Source organism: Lathyrus oleraceus, chromosome 1 (assembly GCF_024323335.1).
Source record: "Lathyrus oleraceus cultivar Zhongwan6 chromosome 1, CAAS_Psat_ZW6_1.0, whole genome shotgun sequence".
NCBI classification, from domain to species: Eukaryota; Viridiplantae; Streptophyta; class Magnoliopsida; order Fabales; family Fabaceae; genus Lathyrus; species Lathyrus oleraceus.
In genome coordinates, this window is record NC_066579.1 from 352127170 (window position 1) to 352151286 (window position 24117).

At 33.6% G+C, this 24117-nt stretch overlaps 3 protein-coding genes across 3 annotated transcripts; all 3 read right to left on the reverse strand.

Annotated features, from left to right (window-relative positions):
• Positions 1-13528: 13528 nt before the first annotated feature.
• On the reverse strand, positions 13529-15710 carry LOC127136140 (uncharacterized). The gene is made up of 7 exons (XM_051062738.1): positions 15251-15710; positions 14925-15175; positions 14683-14850; positions 14477-14581; positions 14314-14380; positions 13819-13914; positions 13529-13728 (listed from the first exon to the last, which is right to left on the reverse strand). Exons 1-7 carry the CDS (start codon positions 15431-15433, stop codon positions 13573-13575), a joined length of 1026 nt encoding a protein of 341 aa, XP_050918695.1. The 5' UTR covers positions 15434-15710; the 3' UTR covers positions 13529-13572.
• Positions 15700-16640, reverse strand: LOC127106480 (uncharacterized). The gene is made up of 3 exons (XM_051043769.1): positions 16379-16640; positions 16086-16301; positions 15700-15999 (listed from the first exon to the last, which is right to left on the reverse strand). Exons 1-3 carry the CDS (start codon positions 16637-16639, stop codon positions 15700-15702), a joined length of 777 nt encoding a protein of 258 aa, XP_050899726.1. The 5' UTR covers position 16640.
• A 119-nt stretch (positions 16641-16759) lies between these two features.
• On the reverse strand, positions 16760-19936 carry LOC127106491 (uncharacterized). The gene has a single exon (XM_051043778.1). The coding sequence runs from the start codon at positions 19934-19936 to the stop codon at positions 16760-16762; it is 3177 nt and encodes a 1058-aa protein (XP_050899735.1).
• Positions 19937-24117: the final 4181 nt, after the last annotated feature.

Here is a 24117-nt window from a genome sequence, read left to right on the forward strand (position 1 = left end):
AGCCATATCTTTGTGATTATATATATTTGTTTGTGTGTTTTGATTTTGCTTGTGGTCTTAGGACCTTAAAATACCTAATAACAAGAAAAACCCTAAACAATTTATTGGATTGTTGAACTTGATCTGAACTTTTGGACTTAGGATTAAGCAACATTCCCTGTGCAAAAAGGACTTGGCCAATGCCAACATTATGAGATTGACCTATTGTGAACTAATCCTTCATCTGATACAAGATTTGGGATTTGTTTGAATTTATCTGCTACTTTGTCTTTGTGCTTAACTGTTATTTTGATCTTGTGTCTAATGCTTTGTTCTGAGTTGGTCAAGGAATATTTCATCTGATACATTGGAAGACAATGAAGACTGCTAGCTATTAGAGTTGCTTGCTTGGATGTGGCTATCTTTATTTGATGCATTGATCTTCAAGATGTCTAGATATTCTTCATTGCTTATTGGTCATTGCTTGATTAAAGTCCAAAGGAAAATGGGTTTCTATATGACATTCTTGTTTGTTGGATTGCACCCCATTGGTAAGATCTTTTCAACTCTTAACTTTTAAATTTGTGCTTAGGATAGCCTTTTCAGCTCCTCCCACTTCTTAAATTTCAAAATCTCTCCCGTTTTTCAAAAACTTTCTTTGCTTGTGATTTCAAACTTAGACTTTGTTTTAATAATTAGAAACTTTGGCCTTATGCCATTGAATTTTCAAACAGTTTCTTAAATCAAAATTGTAAAAAAACTTAATAATATTGACTTAAAATTTCAAAAGACAAAAAGAACTAACAACTCCATTCAAATTTTTGTCCATCTATACCTTTTTATTATTAAAACCTTTTGTTAAAAGAAATTCCCCAACTAATTTGAATTTTTTACCACGAACTACGAGGTTTTGATCCCTCATTTTTATATATGTACGTAGGTACAAGATCGAAGGTCTTGTCAAACCCAAAAATATAATCAATGAATTCTTTTCTCATCCCCACACTCTATTTTTCTCAAACATCTTTTATACCAAACGCATATGCACACATAAAAAAGGGCTCCCTAGGAGTACCTAGGATGCTTTGGGTGCTAACACCTTCCCTTTGTGTAACCAACCCCCTTGCCTGTAATCTCTGGCATTTTATTAGTTTTGATTTGAAAACTTCTTATCTTTGGGTTTTATTCGTACTTTTCCTTTTTCCTTTGGAAACAATAAAAGCGTGGTGGCGACTCTGGTTTTATTGACATTAAACTTATTCGTCGTTTGATGGGCATGAATTTACCGCTACAGAAATTAAGTGGCGACTCTGTTGGGGAGTAGTCCTCAGTGGGTTTAACCTACTTTTTTATGTGTATATATTTGTATATTTGTTTGTGTGATATAATCTTTTTGTTGTGCTTGGTGATCTCTGTGTGGTGAGATAAGTTCTAACCCGAACTTGAGTGAAATTAAGATAGGAGGATGGTATAGTCATGTTCAACTTGTGTGGAGTAGTCCTTAACAAGTTGGCTTGAGACCCATCTACTCAGTGGAGACCCTTTTGGAGTTACTGATGTCACACAAGTTATTTGTGGATAGACATTACTTTCTCTGACTTGGAGTCTGAGAAGCTGAGGACCGTAAAACATTTAACCCAACTTGGCCTATTTAGGACGTAGTGCGGAGACTGTTCAGGTGTAGACCTGTTAACAGTTGTTACATGAAACTACACTCAGACGAGTTTCTCTTGAGAATATTATGGGTTGCTGAGTCAGTCATTCTAATCTATAATATCTGATAGATGGGATTAAGACTCTGGGAACTTTTTAGAACATGATCTACAAGTTTTTATCCTTAGTACACTCCTTTGGGATAGTTCTTAACCTGACTTCATGCTCGTGACTCACAACAAACCTTTTGATTCTCGGTTGATTCGATCAAGTCTCATCAATATCAATGGAACTTGGGTGTTGATAAGGTGAAAAACATAATCCACCAAAATGGATGATTAATCTTGATGATGACTCTATCCATCCCTTGACATTTGTTTGTGTTTTCCTTGTGTGTGATCTCTTTGTTTTCGATTGTTGCATCCATGCATTCATGCGTATCATAACATTCGTCATAGAAAAATAAATGTCAAGGAAATGGATTATGGATTAAGGAACACTAAGAAGTACAGTTTCAGATGTCCTGATTTGAAAAAGCTAAGGAAGTTGTCAACCTTTGTATTAGATCCCTTGGACTTCAAGCAACATCATGGGAAGTTTTTGTCTGTATTATCTGCTGATGTGGTTGAAGGACTTATGAGCATTTTGGTTCAGTTCTATGATCCCCTCTATCGGTGTTTCCTTTTCCAGATTATCAGCTTGTGCCTACGTTAGAGGAGTATGCCCATCTCTTGGGAATGCCTGTATCTGACAAGGTACCTTAGTGGATTGGAGGAGATTCCCAAATCTCATGTCATAGTTAAAGCTCTTGATGAAAATGAGAAACTAAATATTAGTGTGGAATTGTAGAAGAGCTTCAAGTAAAGCATTCTTTAGATATTGTAATTAATATGTGACCAATTATAACCAATTATGCTTGTGATGACGAAGACGAGGTTTGATCCTTCTAAGATGAATAAAACTTTCAAGCGAAATGGGGTTTGATAATAACATTGTGGTGGAAAATAAGGGTTTTGCTGGAGGAATAGTGGTAGCTTGAACTAAAAACTAACTTGATATAGAGTTAAGCGATAAAAACTATAAACACATTCATGTGAAAATCAAGTACTTGAAAGGTAAGGATTGTATGTTCATAGTTGTTTATGCCATCCCGAATGAAGAAAATATGAGGGTTTTGTTGGAAGATTTGAATTTGATTTCTGAAAAGATGGATAAAACTTGGATGCTAGGTGGTGATTTCAATGCCATTTCTAGCATATCAGAAAAGAAATGAGGGGCGCGAGTTTCTCTTAAAAATTTCAATACGTTCAGGTAAAGAATCAATGGTTCCAAATTGATATATGCTAGGATGAGTAGACCAAAGTTCACATGGAGAGGCCTCATATACCGTGGAGGGAAATCGATCTATGAGAAGTTAGACTAGGATTGTTGCCATGAAACATGGAGAATGGATTTCCCGGAAGTATATGTGAACTTTTGACAAAAGTGGAGTCTTCATACCACCATCCTAATCTTATTTATCCATATATTATCCAGAAAAATATGGCCTCAAGGCCGTTTAGATTTGAAAGTGCATGCTTACTTGGATAAACTACTAGAAAATGACAAAGAAAGGATGGAGAGATGGAAGCAGTTTGGAGGATAACATAAAGGAGGTGAGAGAATATAAAAAGGGTTAGAAATACAACACTCTAGATCAAGTTATATCTAAGAATAAGGAAATTATGGCTATACTTATTGGGATTCAATGTAGCCTGCAAATTAGTGACAACAATGCAGGGCTAAAAAAATTGGAACAAAAGATTCAACATGTATTAAGTGACATTCTTAAAATTGAGGAGCTCAAGTGGTTACAAAGGTCAAGATCTAAATGGCTTGCATATGGAGATCAAAACATAAGACATTATCACATGAAGGCAATCTATAGAAGAAGGAAGAATAAGATCGTTATGTTGAAAAATGATCAAATCGTTTTGATAAAAGATGGTAGGGTATAGTTGTATGTCCCTAATACATTCATGGGGAGCACCCCAATATGATATTTTTTTTGCTTGTGTTATCGCTTTCATATTTTATTTACTTTTGATTATTTAGACTCCTTCATGATTGCACGTCTCTAAATCAAGTGTTGAAAAGATTTATTTTTAGCATGCATAAACCGTTGGTTAAATTTTAACTTTATCATGATACTTTTAATCGATTACATGGGTAAGTGGAATAAGATCCATATATGATATTGATTCATGTTAAGTGGAAAGAAAAATCTCAAAGTGTCCTTAAAATTTTGAAAATTTGAGATTTTGGGTGTTTGATTTGAACAAACACAAATCCTAATTCAAATCATTTTTAACAAAGGCAAACCATAAATTTTCAAACCATTTGATTCAAATCGCATTTTACAAACGGTTCGAATCATCAAACTCTGGGCCACCTCTGCCTTAATTGATTTGAATCACACTTTACACATGACTCGAGTCATGCAATTTTCCATATTTTCTTTGTTGGCTCAGCCTGTTTAATTAGAATCAAATTTAATACATGATTCGAATCATGAGGTCCTTAATTCAAATCACACTTTCCTCTTGATTCGACAACTGAAAAATGGGTCAAAACTCTATATTTTTATTATTCCACTTCACTTGCTCATTTGATTCAAATCATGAATTGCTCTTGATTTAAATCTAACTGACTTTTTCAACCATTTTTAGTGCTTAATCTCAAACACATATAAACCATTTTTGTCATTATTTCTCATAAAACGAATCATAGTGAGTATCATAATCAATATTGTGATTCTATGAAAAATTAATTTCCTCTGTTTTGAAAGTTCAAAGTTCTTGCAACAAAACTCTTACATCTTTAACATTATCTTAATTCAGATCTTGATAACGAGAGATTAGTAATTGATTGAAGGAGGAACATTATTAAAACTAATTGCTCTTGAATATTTTGTTGACATTTTCAAGTTGTTTGCAAGATTGAGGTGATTGTCAACGGTGATGAAAAATTCCCTTAAAAAGAAGTAGGTTCTTCTCTCCGTAATTTCCTTAGTAGTGATTGTGTGGAAGGCTACGGATAAGGCCGAGTTATTCTCAAATCTTCGAACAATTAATCACCCAAGGAATCGGTAGGATAAAGGGGTTGATTGCTACACGCAAAGGTTTTGAGCAGATTGATGATATTGGAATATTCAAGAAGCATTAATCGAGTAAATATTATGTAGAAGAGTTTGGCATTATGTTATATACAAGTCAAGATCCAGAAAGGAGTTATTTTTTTGCAGTTGTATTGTGGATTGGTGATTGTATGAACTCTTGCAAATGTTTGTCAAATAAAAAGGCAATAAGAAGGTTCCAATGGGATTTCATTGAAGAGTGCACGTAGGTAAAGTGAGGATGAACGCCGAAGCACTATAAATCTCGGTGGCATCTCTCTCTCTCTCTTATTCTTGCATTTAATTTTTTAGTATTTGCATGCTTATGTATTTAAATTCTAGCATAGTTTATCATTGATTCAATTGATAGTGATTTATTACATAAGCATTAGGTTTTGTTGGAATTAGATACCTTGTTAAATTGAATTGTTGATTAATATTCTGAGAAATAATTGAAGTTAAAATTCTCTACATTAAATTATTGTATAGACACACCTCGTGGTTTATACAATCGAGTCAATTGAATACCTAGTGTTTCATCATATTCATCTTTGGTGTTTGTGAAACGATTTAGTGTTGATGTGATTGAATTTTTGAATAGTATAATTTTCACATTTTCACATCAAACCTTCCGCTCGTAATTTATTGAAAACACTTTGATAAATTTTGTAAACGGTTGTTGAATTTTATTGAGTCTATCCACCCCCCTCAAGACCTTTTTTCTACTCCCATATTTACACCCAACAATTGGCATCAAGAGTTGGTCTTTTGATTGTGTTTAATTAACCTCCAAAAGTTATGAATATGGTAGAAGATGACGATCCAAAAGGAGCTTATAATAGAGCAAATGTTTTCAAAGGCGAAAATTATACTTATTGGAAAAAGAACATGCATGTACACTTGTTATCGGTTGAAAAAAATTTGTGGTGTGTTGTCATTGAGGGACCATTTATTCCCAAGGGCAATGATGATGTTTTTAAACATCCAAAATATTATGATGATGCTGAAACCTAAAAGACTTCATATGATTTGAAAGCGAGGAACATACTTACTTTCACTTTAAGCGCTAAAGTGTTATATTCAATTGCACATCATACGAGTGTTAAAGGTATGTGGGATACTCTCCAAACTACCTATGAAGGGAACGGATGACGTCAAGGATTCTAAAATCAATATGTTTATAGAGGAGTTTGAACTATTTCATATGGAACTGGGAGAATACGTGGATTCCATGCAAACTAGATTCCTCCATTTAATCAACAAATTGAGAAATTAGGTAAAACCTTTTCCAACAAAGATTATACTAACAAATTATTGAGATCTATGTGCATGGAGTGGAAACCAAAGGTCATTGCTATAAAAGAACCAAATGATCTTAGTCCTTTGGATATTACAAAAATGTTTTGAAGGTTAGTCGAGCATGAGAATGAGCTGAAACGACTCGTCAATAACGAAGTAAGGTCGAAAAAGAAAGAGAAAGGTAAAGAAGAGAAACTGAATTTTCTTTGAAAGCTTCATATTTTAAAGGGAAGAAGTCAAAGGAAGAAAGTGACAACTCTGAAGAAGAAGTTTCCAAAAATAAAAAAATGGGTTTATTCGTCAAACGATAAAATAGATATCTAAAGAGAAACAAACTCAAGCATACCAACAAAGGTTTGGAGAATTTCATAAGTACTCATTCGCCCAAGAAAGATCACAAGAAAAGTGATGATGATATCACGTGTTATGAATGTGGAAAATTGGGACACTATAGAACTACAACTCTAAGTCTTACCAAACATTATAAAAGTAAAGAAAATGATTTCTACAGGACGAAGGGAAAGAGTTCCAAAGGTTGTAGAACCCACATCGCGTGTGACGAAGATGATGAGAGCTCCTCCTCCAATTCTTGCTTGAGTTCAGATGATTAGTGTGCCAACTTTTGCTTGATGGTAGGTAAGAAAGGTGAAACTTCAAAGGCATATAATTCTGGTTCTGAAAATGAGTATTCTTATAGTGAATTGTCGAATGTATTCAATGACATGTATGTGTATTCTACAAAACCGTTCAAGAAAATTTGTCTCCAAAAAGAAATGATTTTAAAACTTGAAGAGGAGATAAATCATCTTAATCGTGCTTTATAAACTCTTAAGGAAATGCATATATCTCTAATGGATAAGTGTTGTAATGTTTTGGATTTTTTAGTTGAAAGGATGAAAGTTGTGGAATATGTTGAGTGTCCAATTTTAAAGTTGAAATTAAAACTCTTAAGGGACAACTAAAACATGTTACTTCACTATCATGTACTTGTTCTAGTTCTTCGAGTGAAAGAGGAAACATTTTTAAGAAAAATCCTCATGTCACTAAAAGAAATAGAAGAAGCATTTAATGTAAATCTATTTTCCATTATTATGGAAATAAGGGTCACATGAGGCCTTTTTGTCATGTTAGGAATGTTCAATTTCCCAATGGTAATATGACCTGGATTCCTAAATGTAACTCAACTAACCTTAAAGGACCCACTAGTTGGGGACCTAAATTTCCTATTTAAATTGTCGCAAGAATGTATTACCTCCACAAAAAGATTATGGTTTCTAGATAGAATATGTTCAATACACATGACTTGAGATGCTTCCATATTCATCAAGTTCGATGAGAAGGAAAGTGGTCACGTCACGTATGGGGATAATACAAAAGGTAAAATCATTAGTGAAGGTATTGTGGGAAATCCCACGACAATTACCATTGAAAATGTGCTTTTAGTCAAAGGGCTTAAACACAACTTACTTAGTATTATCCAATTATGTGACAAAGGGTGTTATGTAGTTTTTGATATTTTAGTTGTGTAGTTGAGCATAAGACTAGTAAGGACCTTGTATTTAAGGGTTCTAGGATTGAAAATGTTTATATGCTTGATCTAGATGATGTGTCAATGCATGGAACTAAGTGTTTAGTAGCTAAGAGTGAATATTCTCGGTAATGGTATAGACGCTTAATTCATATGCATATTGACTTATTAAATAAAATAGAATCCAAAAGTCTAGTAGTTGGTATTCCAAAAATTAATTTTTTAAAAGACAAATTATGTGATGCTTGCCAAATAGGAAAGAAAGCGAGAGTTTCATTTAAACCAAAGAAGGTTATTTTGACATTAAAACCTCTCGAGCTTCTCCACTTAGACTTCTTTGGGCCTTCGTGGACAAGAAGTTTAGGAGGAAACTATTAAGGATTTGTGATTGTTGATGGTTGCTCTAGATTTACTTGGACGTTGATTTTAGCCCACAAGGATGAAACTTTTAAGGCTTTCATTGATTTTGCTAAGCTTGTCCAAAATGTTTTTGGTTTTAAAATTATCACTCTTCGTAGTGATCATGGTGGTGAATTTGTTAACCATCAATTTCAAAACTTTTGCACAGAAAATGGAATTGCTCATAATTTCTCATGTCTGAGTACTCCATAACAAAATGGTGTTGAAGAGCGTAAAAATCGTGTTTTGCAAGAATTAGCCTAGACTATGATAAATGAAATGATCCTACCTAAGTATTTTGGGGCGGATGTGATTAATACTGCATGCCATGTCTTAAATAGGGTGATCATTCAATCCATCCTAGAGAAGACATCCTATGAGATACTTAAGGGTAGAAAACCTAATATTACTTATTTTTCGTATTTTCAATTGCGAGTGCTTTATTTTAAATAACGGAAAGGACAATCTTGGTAAATTTGATGCAAAATTTGATGAAGGTATATTCTTAGGATACTCATCTACGATTAAGGCATATAAGAATTACAATCATTGAAATGCTTCTATAGAAAAGCCAATTCATGTTGCTTTTGAAGACTCCTCAGCCCAAAAGATGGGGAAGTGTATTTGTTATCATGTTTTAGGTATAATAATGGAAAATTTGATCGAAGACAAAAGTTCCAAGGAGGATCATATTCCTTCAACAAAGGATGAGGACATTACGGAAGATAAAGGGGAAAGCTTACATGAGGATGAAAAAAAAGAAACATCTAACCAACTGCCACAAGATTGGAGATTCATAAAGGATCATCTGTTAGATCAAATCCCGGGAGACATCAAAAGGGGAGTAAGTATTAGGTCATAGGTTAATAATTTATGTAAGTACTCTTCTTTCATTTCTCAAATTGAACCTAAATCGATATCTGATGTTTTACTTGACGAGGTATGGTTACTTGTCATGCATGAAGAACTAATCCAATTTAAATGTAACAACGTTTTTGACCTTGTTCCACGTCCGATTGACAAAACTGTCATTGACACAAGATGGGTATTAAGGAACAAGATTGATGGTGTAATTACTATAAATAAATAAAGATCAGTGGAAAAAGGATATAGTCAAGCTGAAGGAATAGACTATGATAAGAATTATGCTCCTATAGTCCGACTAGAAGTTACTAGACTCCTTATGGAATTCACTTGCTTCCTAGACATTAAGCTTTACCAAATAAACATTAAATGTGATTTTCTTAATGGATATATAAACAAAGAGGTATATGTCTCATAACCTACGGGTTTTTAGGATCAAAATAATCCCAATCATGTTTTTAAATTGAAAAGATCCCCTTATGGTCTCAAACAAGCTCCTAGAGCTTGGTATGAGCGATTGAGTTGTTTTTTTTATCAAACAAGGATTCAATCGTGGGAGAGTTGACGACATTTGTTTATAATACATAAAGAAAATCATATTATCCTAGTTCAAATTTATGTAGATGGTATTATTTTTCGAGTCTAATAATGAATCTCTTTGTCGAGGATTTGCAAGTTTGATGTAGGGAGAATTTGAGATGTCACTGAGATGTCAGTTATAAGAGAACTGGCATACTTCCTAGGATTACAGATCAAGCAAGCCGAAGAAGGCACTTTCATAAGTCAGACGAAATATTTCTTAGAGCTTCTCAAGATGTTTGATATGAAAGATTCAAAGAGTATCTCAACACCAATGGCTTCAAATGTGCTTATTAATAAAGATGAAATAGGAATGGATTTCGATGTAACCAGGTATAGATATATAATCATATCCTTACCCTATTTAACCACAATTAGGCCAGATATCATGTTTAGTGTGTGCATGTGTGCTATATATCAAGAATCACCTAAGGATCCCCACTTTTAGATCGTAAAACGTATTTTGAGGTACCTTAACGGAACCTCCCATCACATTCGTTGGCATTCTAAAGGTAATGCTTATAGCTTAGTAGGTTATTCTTATTCTTATTTTACGGGGTGCAAGTCAGATAGGAAATGTAGTAGTGGTACATGTCATTTGGAAGTTGTTTAGTTTCGTAGCACAATAAGAAGCAGAATAATGTTGCTCTTTCTACCACCGAGGCTAAATATATAGCAGTTGGTAGTTGTTGTGCACAAATCTTATGGCTAAAGAAACAATTATTAGACTATGATTTAAAACATGGATGGAATCCGATTTAGTGTGATAGTACTAGTGCAATAAGTCTTACTAAGAATTAGGTACTTCATTCACAGACCAAACACGTTGAGATCTGGCACCATTTTCTTATATATCGTGTAGAAAAAGGGGATGTTATTTTTGAATACGTTGAAACTAAAAGTCAACTTGCTGAAATGTTTACAAAACCATTATCATCGGATCCCTTTCATAAGATTTATAGGGATTTGGAAATCTTAGACTCTTCATTCCTTAAATAGAATGAGGATTTTGTTTAGTTTCATTTTCTATATATTTTGTTTTCACTAACAATATTTTGTAGCAAATCATAGCTTTTACCGAACTACAATGGTATGTCTCTATAACCCTTGTATATGGTTTACATAATTCTATGTGTTTATTCTAGAGTTGTGTGTTGGTTTGGTTATATCCTCCTTATCCTACTCATTTGTATCAAGCTTATGTTTTTATTTCTATTTAAGTCTTTTTAAATGTGTGTTTCTAATTATGTGCATTTGAGTATTTGTGTAATTGTTCATGCATTATTTATGATGGCTAGTACATTCTCTGTCATACAAGTTTTTATCACTTAATTGTTAGCTGTTAAATGTTGGTGTTACATGTCTATTTGCATTTTATTGCTTGTGACATGTCCATCTTCCTATTTTGTATACGATCTTTGTTGTTGTATATGCTTCTTAGCTATTTCGCTCATATGTTCATTGGAAGTATTTTTTAGTGGTTGTTTATTTAGTTTTAGACGCATTTTGATCTATCTCTTTTTGATATTTTCAAAGGGGGAGAAGTCGTAATGAGTCTATAATTTCTTTATGTGTTTTATGTTGTGGGTTGTTTGTAATGTTTTAGGGGAGCATAAGCGTTTTTCATGTTATACTCTAAATCGACTCAATTCTAAGAGAAAGTTTGCCAAACATCAAAGAGGGGGCGAATGTAGTTGCATATCCCTAATACATTCAGAGGGAACACCCCAATGCAGCTATTTAGTTGCTTGTCTTATCACTTTCATATTTGATTTACTTTTAATTATTGAGTATTGTAGCGGTAAATTCATTATCATCAAACTATGTATAAGCTAGACATCAAATAACAAGAGTCGCCACCGCGCTTTTATTGTTTCCATGGGAAAAGGGAAAAAGTATGAACAAAACCCAAAAGTAAGAAGTTTTCAAATCAAAACTAATAAAATGTCAGAGATTATAGGTAAGCGGGTTGGTTACACAGAGGGAAGGTGTTAGCACCCAAAGTGTCCTAGGTACTCCTAGGGAGCCCTTTTTGTGTGCATATGTATTTGGTACAAAATGATGTTTACAAACAAATAGAATGGGGGGGGGGGGGATGAGAAAAGAATTCATTAATTATATTTTTGTCTTTGCCAAGACCTTCGGACTTGTGCCTACGTACCAACATAAAAATGAGGGATCAAAACCTCGTAATTCGTGATACAAATTTCAAAGTGGATGCATTGCTTTTATAAAAAATTAAGTTTGAAAGGAACAAAGGCCTAAAAATGGTTTGAATGAGTTAGTTCTTTTTTGGCTTTTTTTGAAAGTTTAGGTCAAGTATAGTTAAGTTTATTTACAAATTTGATTTAAGAAAAGAAGTTTGAAAATGCAATGGCATATGGCCAAAGTTTCTATCTTTTGGCAAAGTGGTCAGAGTTTAGAACAAAATAAGTTCAAACAAAGAAAGTTTTAAAAGGAGGGAGATATTTTGAAATTAAAGAAATGGTGAGAAGATGAAGAGACTAATCCTATGCACAAAATTAAAAGTTAAGAGTTGAAAAGATCTAACCAATGGGTAGCAATCCAATAGACAAGAATGTCAATAGAAACCCAAATTCCCTTGGACATTTAGAATTAAGCAACACACAAATGCACAATTCTATTATCTTGAAGAGAAATGCATCAAATAAAGATAGTCACATCCAAGCTTTAGCCCTCCATGATCTTCTTAGAATTAGCCCATGTAACAGATGAATTTCATAAGTCACAGGTTCAAAATAACAACTTCACAATGATCCTGTTGCAGATGAACTCAAAGGGATATTGAATGATGTATCAGATGAAGTTCCAAATTGCAAGCACTTGATTTCACAACAAAGTTGACATTGGCCAAGTCCTTTATCATAGGAATGTTACCTAAGTTCTAAGTCCATTTGTCCAATATCAAGCCAACAGTCCACACAAAAGTTTTTTAGGGTTTTTGTTGTTATTATGTACATTAATGGTCAAAGACCACAAATCAAGCAAAGTATACACAAACATGATATATCACACAATATGATCCAAATGAACAAAGTGAAAGTTGCATTAACATAAACAATTAGAATGGTATGAATAATGGCAAATGAGTAAAGGCTAAAATTAAATGACATCAAAGTAAATGGCTTGGAATAAAAAGTTAGTTGTTAATGAGTTAGAAGTTAGTATTGTTTTGCTTTTGCTTTTCATTTTTATGTCATTCTTTGGATAACACTCATCTCACTTGTTGGTTCTAAGAGTTGGCAGCAATTTTGGTAAAACAAAGAGTGCTCACAAGATGTTGCATGTGATGTCTTAACTTAAGATATCTATGTACCTGCTGGAGTTTAAATGGAAAACATAATTATGCAGGCACTAGTGCAGAAAGAAGATTTTACACCCGTTTTTTATACATATTACACCCGTTATGATAGGGTGTAAATTCAAAGGGTGAGATATGTATGAAGAATTTACACCCGTTTTAAAACGGGTGTAAAAAGAGAATATATTACACCCTATTTTAGATTTAAAAAAAGGGTGTAATTGGTAGATATATACATTAAATTTTAAGACATTTACACCCTATTTAATATAAAACGGGTGTAAATTGTCACCTATTACACCCTGTTTTAGATAAAAAAAGGTGTAATTGGTAGATATATACATTGAATTTTAGGACATTTACACCCTATTTAATATAAAACGGGTGTAAATTGTCACCTACATACATTGAAGTTAAACGAATTTACACCCTATTATAATTCAAACGGGTGTAAAATGACAAATATTTACACCCTATTTTTGATATATCAAATGTAAAATATCTTATAATTACATTTAATTTTAACACATTTACACCCTATTTTGTGTATGAAGGGTGTAAAATATCTCAATTTTTTTAAAAATATTTTATTTGAAATTTCATTAAACCAAATATTTTTATATATTCCTGGATATTCAATAAAAAACAAAAATAACCAAAACAAACATTTCTCTAATCTTTAGAATCTTGCACCAAGTCATACATCAACAAAAATTGTATTCATGTAAGAAAAAAATTCAACCACTTTGTTCATGTAACTTGTACCAATAAATCATTCATGGAACAAAAATATATCTATATATAAGTTTTTTTTAATCGCTTCTGTTTTGTCATTAAATCTTTCTTTTCCTGGTTCTCTTGCTCTTCAACCTTTTGCAAAAAGAATTGAGCCCAAAGTTGTCGGATGTGATCAATTGACTCTTTTTCATATGATGAGGTGTCTGTGAATATCTGCAAGTTCAAACATATAATAAATTAAACAACTACATGTTAAAACAATAATTTACATGTTTTTCATTAAATATATGTAATATAAAATACCTCATTGAATCTTTCAACAATACAAGCATCAATAATGTCAAACATATTTTTCATGACATAATATCCACATGCCCATCCGTTATCTTGTTGATGCCCCTGCATATAAACTCCTAGTTACATTAAAGCCACCAAAAACAACAACATCACAAACTTTTTTCCTTTTTCACAAAATTTGTACCAACACTAACTTTCTTCACTCGACATAGAAACACATACAATTTTAGTTGGTTCAGAGCATGTACAACTATAATTTTATCACCATAAGTGCAATTCAGTAATAAATATACTACATGTTTATAATGATAACTTACAAATATATCACTTGCAATTATAAAATCGGAATTTTCTTTTTCTTTATCTCATTTATAATAATATAAATAATCAAGATATATGGGCATTTAATACCTCTTTATAAATGGTATCTTTCAAGAACTAAAAAATCAAGCCAACACACCAGTATTCCAAGAAACGACAATATAGTAAAACAAATCTTACCATAATATTCTTCCAATTAGGCTTCTTCTTCTTAATACCTCTTAATAAATGATAACCTTCTAGAGCTCTGATAAAAGAGTTGTCAACGAAGTAAGTTATAAATATAAAGACTATGTGTACAAAAATTTAGTATAAATGATATCTCTCTATTTAGGCTTCTTACCCCTCCAATATGACCTTAATATTTTTCTTAGGAGATCTGTTTAATGAACAAAACCAAAAAATAATATTATCTTCAGGACAAATGACAAACAATTGCCAGTGATTGCTGTAAATTTACAAAAAAAAAAGTGTTAGAATCAATAAAATTTAAATATTACAAAATAACATATGAAAAACGATAAAACCTTGAAGGAAACATGTACTTACCTATTTAGCAATGGTCCTAAATAACATTTTTTTGGCTCTCCATCCAACTTATTTTGTATGTATGTTTGAATAACTTCGGCCGGTTTTGTGTGAACTAGTATCCTATTTGGATCGAGAAACCCAAATAGTTTGTTGAAATTCTTGGAGATACACATGCGATGTAGATATCTAAATTTTTGAAACAAATATTAATTATATTTGATACATAAAAAAAATAACTAACAATAGAATATGATACTTACGTGCACCATAAAGACAAGATAGATGTGGATAGCCATTTAATACCGGAAGTTAATTCATTAAGATCCACCCTATCAATAAAAACTGAGAGTTCACTTGTTTCATGATCCAAATCTAGAGAGAATGAATTTTCCTTGAGATTGTTAATCTTTTTGAGGTAATCTTCAGAAGCATCCATTTTTTTAGTTAAATCTTCAGTAGTCATAACCTTTGAGCAACTTCCGTTAGTGCTCGTACCCACAGATTCTACATGCTGTATCAAGTGAACATTAATTAAATTAATTTTTTTCTAATTTTTAGTAGATTAATTGTATCCAGTTACGCATACCTCTTTTATAAACATCTCTTTAGGCCTCTCGGAGCGGAGCTCCAATTGCATCTGTTGTAGGAGTTTCATTCCTTGTTGGATTTGAGCTCTCTCCTCTTGCATCTCTTTTTGCATTTGTTGTTGGAGCTCTGTTCTTTGTTGTTGGAGATGTTTTTGTAATTTATGTTGGAAATCTATATTCATTTTTTGCTCCAAGGCTTGAAGGTGGGCTAGAAGGTCATCTTGAGAGACACCTCCTAAGGTGGAGCGTGAACTTTTTCCATAGAATTTCTTAAAGCCCACACCCCTAGGAGCAGTGCGGATCCGACCAGGGTGTTCATTTATTCCAAGGGCAACAGTCAAGATATCGTCACGCCCTTCAAAGACAATAGTACCTTGTGTATTTTTTTCCACTAACTCTCCCTAAAACATTTAGATACATATAAAAATGATGTAAAATGATTACTAAGTTATGAATGAAATTTAAATTTATCAATAAATCTTTTATTACTTACAATCTTAGATGCTACTAAGTTTGTTACCTCAGATGTAAAATTTCCCAATGGCTTCTGTCGAGCCATCAACCATGCCTCATATCGCTTTAGTTCGGGAGGGTCAACCATCAAACTTTCATCACCTTTGGCCTCTTCAATCACTTTTTTCCTCCTCTCTTCCATTACGGTGGCCCTAAGTTTTTCATAACCACCACGAGACAAAATATGAGGGTGGATATTCTTTGATGCATGTGTCTTTCCTTTTAGCCTTTTCTCCTATTACAAATAAATCACATTAAACTAAACGTCAAAAACCAAATCAATTTAGATAACATAAAAATAAATCTACAAATTTAACTAACTTGAAAATCTTCTTTTTGTCGAGTCTGGACAAACAAATCCCAATCTTCTTCTTTGATAAATTTATACTTTTCAAATGGAGTTGTATTTCCATGCTTATCTCCTTTCCCAAATATATAGACATTTGAGAGCAATGTCTTAAATTGCTTCAATCGTTCCCCCATATAAACAAACCAATGCTTCCTAAATTCTTTATCAGTGGGGCAAGTGAACTTACACTTCAAAACATAAGGAGTGTTAGTAATTGAAGCAATTATAGATAATAACTTTAAAATAATTAATTAAAAATGCATACCGTGATATCGTCCCATATCACGTCCTTCAACTTATCGCTTATCTTTTTCCATTGCTTTTCATTTATACTAACCTTGCTACGTGCAATGAATGACAAATAACTTTTAAACTTTGCAGCATACTGACCAATGGGTTGGAAGGTATCAGGATCAAAATCAATTTGGTATTTTTCACCATCAGGAAGTTTGGCAATGAAACGTAGCAATGCTGTGACACCTCTAGTCTTCTTTTTTTTTGGTGAAGAGCTAGATGGTTTATCCATAATTCCTGTTTAGAGAGAAAACAATATTAGTCAAAACTAAAATTAAAATGAATAATAAACATAATAACAATTTATTAACTAAAATATAGTTATTAGTAAAATATAGATGGTTTTTCTTGGTTATTTGTTATTATCCTCCAAAATCCCTTCTTGATGATCATAACGAATGGCATAAACATCATCAACTTCATTTTCATCATTAAAATAAGGCCTTTGTGTTGAAAAAGAAGTATTGTGATCAATGTCTAGAGTTGAATCTTCATTTTCATCACTATAATTCATGTTTCTTCTTTGGAGGACAACAGACCACCTAGTGTTCGAGGGATCCTTTACATAAAATACTTGTACTGCTTGAGCTGCCATGATAAAAGGTTCATCCTTATATCCTACCTTATCAAGGTCCACCAATGTAAATCCTAATTCATCAGTTTGCACACCATTGTTACTATTAACCCATTTACATTTAAAAATAGGAACTTTAAACTTAACATAATTGAGCTCCCATATCTCTTCTATAACGCCAAAGTAAGCTGTGGATGCCAAGACAGGGTTTTTATCCTTTGAACTAGAAAAGTGCATTGAAGAAGCTGTTATCATTACCCCACTATTTTGCATGGTACTCTTGTCATCCTGTGATTTTGTACAAAAAGAAAACTTATTTATATCGTACCCACTCCAACATAAAACATTAAAGCTAGGCTCGTATGCTAGAAACTTTAATGTATCAGAAGCATTATCATCATTCATAATCTTGGTTTTAAACCATTTTGAGAATGTTCTGTTATGCTCTTTCAACACCCATTTTTCAGTCATACGAGGGTTTTTAGCTTTGACAATGGTTTGATGTGTACTCAAGTATGGATGAACCTCGTCAGTGTTATTCAATATATACAAATGTGCTTGAAAAACTTCCCCTTCGCCCATATGCTTAACCTTTAGACGTGTACCCTTACCGTCACATCTTCCATCATGACGAGACTTGGGTAGTCCTACAGGTTTTGCATCTGACAAATAGTCTGTACAAAATTCAATGGCTTCTTCTGTGATGTACCTTTCAACAATAGATGCTTCAGGACGATAATAATTCTTCACATAGCCTTTCAATATCTTCATGTATCGTTCAAAAGGATACATCCACCTTAAATAAACAGGACCACATAATCTAATCTCTCTAACTAGATGAACAATCAAGTGAACCATGATGTCAAAAAATGAAGGAGGAAAAAACATCTCCAACTGACACAAGATAATAATTGACTCGTTTTCCATCTCGTCCAATTTATCAGGGTCAATCACTTTGTTACAAATATCATTAAAGAATAAGCACAATCTAGTTATGGCATGTCGGACATTTTTTGGCAAGATGCCACGAATAGCCACAGGTAGTAGTTGTTGCATCAAAATGTGGCAATCGTGAGATTTTAAACCAATTAGTTTGAGATCTTGTATTGACACGAGACTTTTGACATTTGAGGAGTATCCATTTGGCACTTTCACACCTTGTAGACACTGGCAAAATTTTCTTTTCTCTTCTTTTGACAATGTATGACACGCCGGTGGCAAATAGGTTTTGTTACCTCTTGGTTGAGGAGCTAACTCCTCTCTTATTTTCATCTTAACCATATCTAAACGAGAATTTAAACCATCTTTGGTCTTACCTTGAATATTAAGAAGTGTTCCGATTACACTATCACACACATTTTTTTCCACATGCATTACATCAATACAATGTCTTACATCAAGACTGGACCAATATGGAAGGTCAAAGAACACTGAACACTTCTTCCATATATTATTACTTGTAATATTTTTTTGTTTTTTTCCAAAACTAACACTTATGTTCCTCACCCGATGATAGACTTCTTCTCCAGTTAAGGCCTTTGGGGCAACTTTATACTCCTGATATCCATTAAAAGCCTTTTTCAATCTTCGATATGGGTGATTATGATTAAGAAATCTTCGGTGTCCAAGGTAAACAGTCTTTTTTCCTTTCTCTAATTGATGGTAGCATGTATCTTTTTCACATATAGGGCATGCTTTATGCCCCTTAACTTTATAACCAGACAAGTTACCATAAGCTGGAAAGTCATTGATGGTGCAAAATAACATAGCCCGCAATTTGAAAGTTTCATTTGAAAAACTATCAAATACATCAATTCCTTCATCCCACAACTTTCTTAAGTCATCAATCAACGGGCTTAGATAAACATCTATGTCATTTCCTGGTTGTTTTGGTCCAGAAATCATCATAGATAACATAACATGTTTCCTCTTCATGCACAACCAAGGAGATAAATTATAGATAATCAAGAGAACGGGCCATGAACTATGGTTACTACTTAAACTACCATATGGATTCATTCCATCAGTAGAAAGTGCAAGCCTAAGGTTTCTTGGTTCAATGCCAAAGTCTGGAAATAAAGTATCAACCTTCTTCCATTGCAAAGAGTCGGCTGGATGCCGAATTTTTCCATCACACTTCCTTTCTTCTGCATGCCATCTAATATTCTTCGCATCATTTAAATTACCAAACAATCGCTTAAACCTTGGAATAATTGGAAGGTACCATAACACCTTTGCTGGAGGACCCTTTGTGGTCACATCACAACCTTCATCATCACTCTTCTTCTTATAGCGTGATGTCATGCACTTGGGACATTTTTCTTTCTCTTCATTATCTTTCCAATACAATATGCAGTCATTAGGGCATGCGTGTATTTTCTTATATTCTATACCCATTGGATATAATATCTTTTTTGCCTCATAGGCCCGGTTCGGCAACATGTTTTCTTCCGGTAACATTTCCTTCAACAACTCTAACAATTGTGTGAAGCTTTTATCTGTCCAACTATTAATCGCCTTCAAATTGAACAATCTTAGCACAGCCGACAGTCGTGTGAAGTTTTTACAATTTGGATACAAAGGGATTTTACTGTCATTGCAAAGAGTATCATGTATATTTGCCCGTTGAAAAGAGTCTTGTCCAATATCACGGATCATATCTTCTAGACGATCACCCATCTCTACATCAAACTCTTCTTTAGGAGAGGCCTTTGGCGCGTCAGACAATTCACCATGCCATATCCACTTTGTATAATTTTGACAAATCCCGTTAACTCCTAAGTGTTCCCATACGATGTGAGCCTCTAAAGGTGCAATATTTACACACTTAGCACAAGGACAGTGAAATCTTCCATTACTTTCAGGAAGATTAGTTTCAGCAAATTTCAAAAACTCTAACACTCCTTTCTTATACTCCTCGGATAGGCGATTTTTTTGCATCCAACTACGATCCATAACTATGTAAAGAACAAAAAGAATTGTAGTTAAAAGATGCACTTACAAGTATAATACAACTAGTGTTTCTTATAAATAATACAACTAGTCTTGTGAGGAAACCATAATTTTGATCATAAATGTGTTAAGTTAGTGACAACTAAATTGACAACTAAAAACACAGTTAGCAAACTAATTTTACAAACTCAGAAGCAAAACTAGCGAACAACGCTGAATTATAACAAACACTTGGTTCTAATTTCCAAACTGAAAACTAAATACTATTGTTTAAGGTTGAAAAGATAATAAAAACCTTTCCCTGTTATACTCCTTTTTATTTCCTTTTCTTTTGGATATCATGCATCTCATTAAATAGTGTATTAAAATCAACATGAAAGGAAGTAAAAACAAAAATAAAAGTGATTCAAAAAAGGTGTTCAAAATGACAATCTGAACCAATGCACAAAACAATCAACACAACCAATGCACAAAACAATCAACACAACATCAAATATGCATATCAAGCTTGGTGAAGGTGGTTTTGGTTCTGTTTATAAGGGTATATTGAGCAATGGAATGGCAATTGCAGTGAGAGACTGTCGAAGTATTCTGGACAAGGCATAAAAGAGTTTAAAAATGAGGTTGTTTTGATTTCAAAACTCCAACACAGAAATCTTGTGAGGATCTTAAATTGCTGCATTCAAGGAGAAGAAAAGATGTTAATCTATGAGTATCTGCCTAACAAAAGCTTAGACTTTTTCATTTTTGATAAATCTAAAAGCTCAAAGCTAGATTGAAGAAAGAGGTTCGATATTATCTGTGGCATTGCTAGATGGATATTATATCTTCATCATGACTCGCGATTAAGAATAATTCAGAGACCTAAAGGCCAGCAATGTTTTGTTGGATTCTGCATTGAACCCCAAGATTGCAGATTTTGGTATGGCTAGAATGTTTGGTGGAGACCAAATTGAAGCAGTTACGAATCGTGCTCGCCCGAACAACAAAAATTGCTGCTTCTGTTTCTGCACTTATTGTTGGTGCAATTATATATGGTGTTACCAGCCTGGAAAGAATGAGTTTATTTATGGTATCACAGTCTCAGCTACAGCAGCAGAAACAACATGTTGGTGACCAAAGTCATCTATACGAAAGTTTCATCATTCTGATGAGCAGCATGTAAATTCATCTATACGAACCATATTTTACAGGGATGATGTAAGTGAAGGACATTTTTATCAAGTTTTACTCTATGAGTTGGACGCAATCCGGAAGGCATGTCCTCCCTTAGAGCCAAACTGTCAGCCTCCAGTAACTTTCATCATTGTACAAAAACGGCACACTATGCTGATAAGAAGCACTTACCTCATCAAACAGTGCACTGTGTATAGCCCAAAACAAACCGCCGGCAGTATCTCAGTCTGGACTACCGAATGCTCCTGAGGGCCAACAGGCATTCTACCGAACTCAGGATCCTGGCACATATACTCATCCGGTTCTTGAGACTGCTGTCATTGAAACACTGTACCTTCCTGTGTCTGCTTCTCAGATAGTACAGACACTTATTCAGATTGTTGTTAATATACAACCAACATTGATCCAGGACAGCTTATGGTCATTTTGGTGATGCAGTTCATTTGGATACTACATGCAGAGCTAACCAATATAGAGTGTCATTTGCTCTTTTTACTGGAGTAAACAGTCATGGTTAGTTGGTTTCATTTGGTTGTGCATTCCTTTTTGATGATTCTGAGGCCTCCTTTTGTGGCTCTTTAAGACATTTCTCATGGCAATGAGTGACCGACAACCTGTCTCAATAATTACTGATCAAGACAGGGCCATACAGAAGGCAATTTCACAGGTTTTCCCACAAACTCGCCACTGTATTAACAAGTGGCATGTCTTGAGAGAAGGCAAGGAAAAGTTGGCCCATGTGTGTCTATTGCATCCAAATTTTCAGGGTGAACTTTATAATTTCATTAACATGACAGAAACCATCGAGGAGTTTGAATCATCTTGTAATGTCTGCAGATACATTTGATGATACAGAAGTCAATAATATCAGTTTGAAGATTAGTGATTCACTGGGAGATTTGACTAAATCTCCAACCACTAGAAGTTCTCATGTTTATGATGGCAGTGTCTCTCCTAATGATGTGATGGACGAGCGGTCGCTCGGTCATAATTTATATTCTTTTGAGGGAGGCTCCAAATAAAGGAAAGAAATATAAGTATTATGGGATACCAATGGAAACATTTTTCTCCTTTTTGAGTTCTGTTATAGTGTTTCAGATAATGATACCCATATCTCTTTACATCACAATGGAGTTGGTTAGTTTGGGCCAGTCATACTTCATGATTGAAGACATGGATATGTATGACCCTAGCTCTGGATCAAGGTTTCAGTGTGGATCATTAAATATAAATGAAGATTTGGGTCAAATACGCTATGTATTTTCAGACAAGACAGGAACACTAACAGAAAACAAGATGGAAGAAGAATTATGGGAGCTTCTTGGTTACTACTGATAATAGTTCAACAACAGCTGTTATTCCGAAACAGAGATGGAAACTCAAATCTGAAATTGCAGTTGATCCCAAACTAATGAGCATGCTGCATAGAAACTCAAATAGAGATGAAAGAATAACTGCTCATGAGTTTTTTTTCTTACATTGGTTGCTTGTAATACTGTGATTCCTATATTTACTAATGGTGGATTTTCTGGTTGTGGAACAAGTGAATCAAATGGATATGTAGAATGCATTGATTACCAAGGTGAATCCCCTGATGCAACACAAGGCTTACTGTGAAAATCATACTAGAACAGATCAAAGAAGTATGAAAATCCTGATGGATCAATCACTGCAAACTTCTGAACAACAGACGTGGTTACAGAAATTTCTGGGGTACGATTTCAAGATTGAATATAGACCAAATAGCTTACCAAATAGCTTACCATATGCAGACTCATGAACATAAAGAGCAGGCATGCTCTGTTAAGCAGGCTTGCGACAAATCCAACAATCCTAATATAAAAGAACAGGCAGGCTCTGTTAAGCATGCCAACAAATTCCAATGAAAATCCCATCTTGGAATTGTCGTTGGGCTTGGGAACTCGCGGAAAATGCCCTAAACGTTCAATCATAACATTGATACTACAATTTTAAATGAAAATCAAACAAGAAGCTGAAACATACTCAAACTGTTTCAGCATTACACAATCTGTGAAAGAGATCAGAATAATAGAACCATACGAAAATATACAAAAACTGTTTCAATGTTAATTCCAAACAGAACCAATGCACAAAACAATCAACACAACCAATGCACAAAACAATTAACACAACATTCAAAATCAACCATGTGTTCAAATATTATAGAGGCAGTGGGAAAAAGATTTACCTGATTGTCTCAAACTTGCAAATCAATAACCCGTTGTTGATGTTGCGTTATGTTTCTATGGAGATGAAAAAACCTTCTTCGATGAGTCGTCGAGCAGCTGCTAGTAGCTTTCGTAAAGATCGTCCAACACAATGGTTAAAATAATTTTGATGAGTAAAGATCGTCCAGCACAATGGTTAAAATAATTTTGATGAGTAGATGAATGAAAACAAACGAATAAATGAATAAAGTACCTTCCAAGCGAGTTCGAAACTGATGGAATTAACGATGAAACTAGAAGAAACCCAGCAAAGAAAAGTAAGAACAACAACGAATGAATCAACTTTAATATCCAAAGCAGCGTAAAAGAGAGTATAGAAAACGGTAAAGAAGAATGATGAAGCCGTTGTGGGTTGTGAAGATTTCCGAGCAATCACGTTCTTTGTTCCTTTTTCACTATTTCTTGCACTTCATCGATGATGAAAAGTTTCTAAAATGTGAAATGAAAAGAAAATTTGGAACATGAGAAGTCATGGTTATATTTTAGGCGGTATTGATAAATTGTACTTAGGGATTCCTAAATTTACACCCTATTTTAATATAACGGGTTTAATATAAATTTAGTCATTTATATTGTTATAATTATACACCCTATTTTTAAATATAGGGTGTCTATTGTTATATTAATATTCCAAAATTTACACTCTATTTTAATATAACGGGTTTAATATAAATTTAGTCATTTATATTGTTATAATTATACACCCTATTTTTAAATATAGGGTGTCTATTGTTATATATTAATATTAAAATTTATTAT

Bases quoted from the DNA above. Each gene is read 5' to 3' on its own strand.
- LOC127136140 (XM_051062738.1), bottom strand. From the start codon at position 15,433: ATGAATATAGATTTCCAACATAAATTACAAAAACATCTCCAACAACAA. The intron at 14,582-14,682 runs GTAAGTACATGT...GTAAATTTACAG, and splicing joins TTAGGACCATTGCTAAATAG to CAATCACTGGCAATTGTTTG. The intron at 14,381-14,476 runs GTAAGAAGCCTA...CTCTTTTATCAG, and splicing joins ATTAAGGTCATATTGGAGGG to AGCTCTAGAAGGTTATCATT.
- LOC127106480 (XM_051043769.1), bottom strand. From the start codon at position 16,639: ATGGATAAACCATCTAGCTCTTCACCAAAAAAAAAGAAGACTAGAGGT. The intron at 16,302-16,378 runs GTATGCATTTTT...TATGTTTTGAAG, and splicing joins TGATATGGGACGATATCACG to TGTAAGTTCACTTGCCCCAC. The intron at 16,000-16,085 runs GTTAGTTAAATT...TATTTGTAATAG, and splicing joins GACAAAAAGAAGATTTTCAA to GAGAAAAGGCTAAAAGGAAA.
- LOC127106491 (XM_051043778.1), bottom strand. From the start codon at position 19,936: ATGGATCGTAGTTGGATGCAAAAAAATCGCCTATCCGAGGAGTATAAG.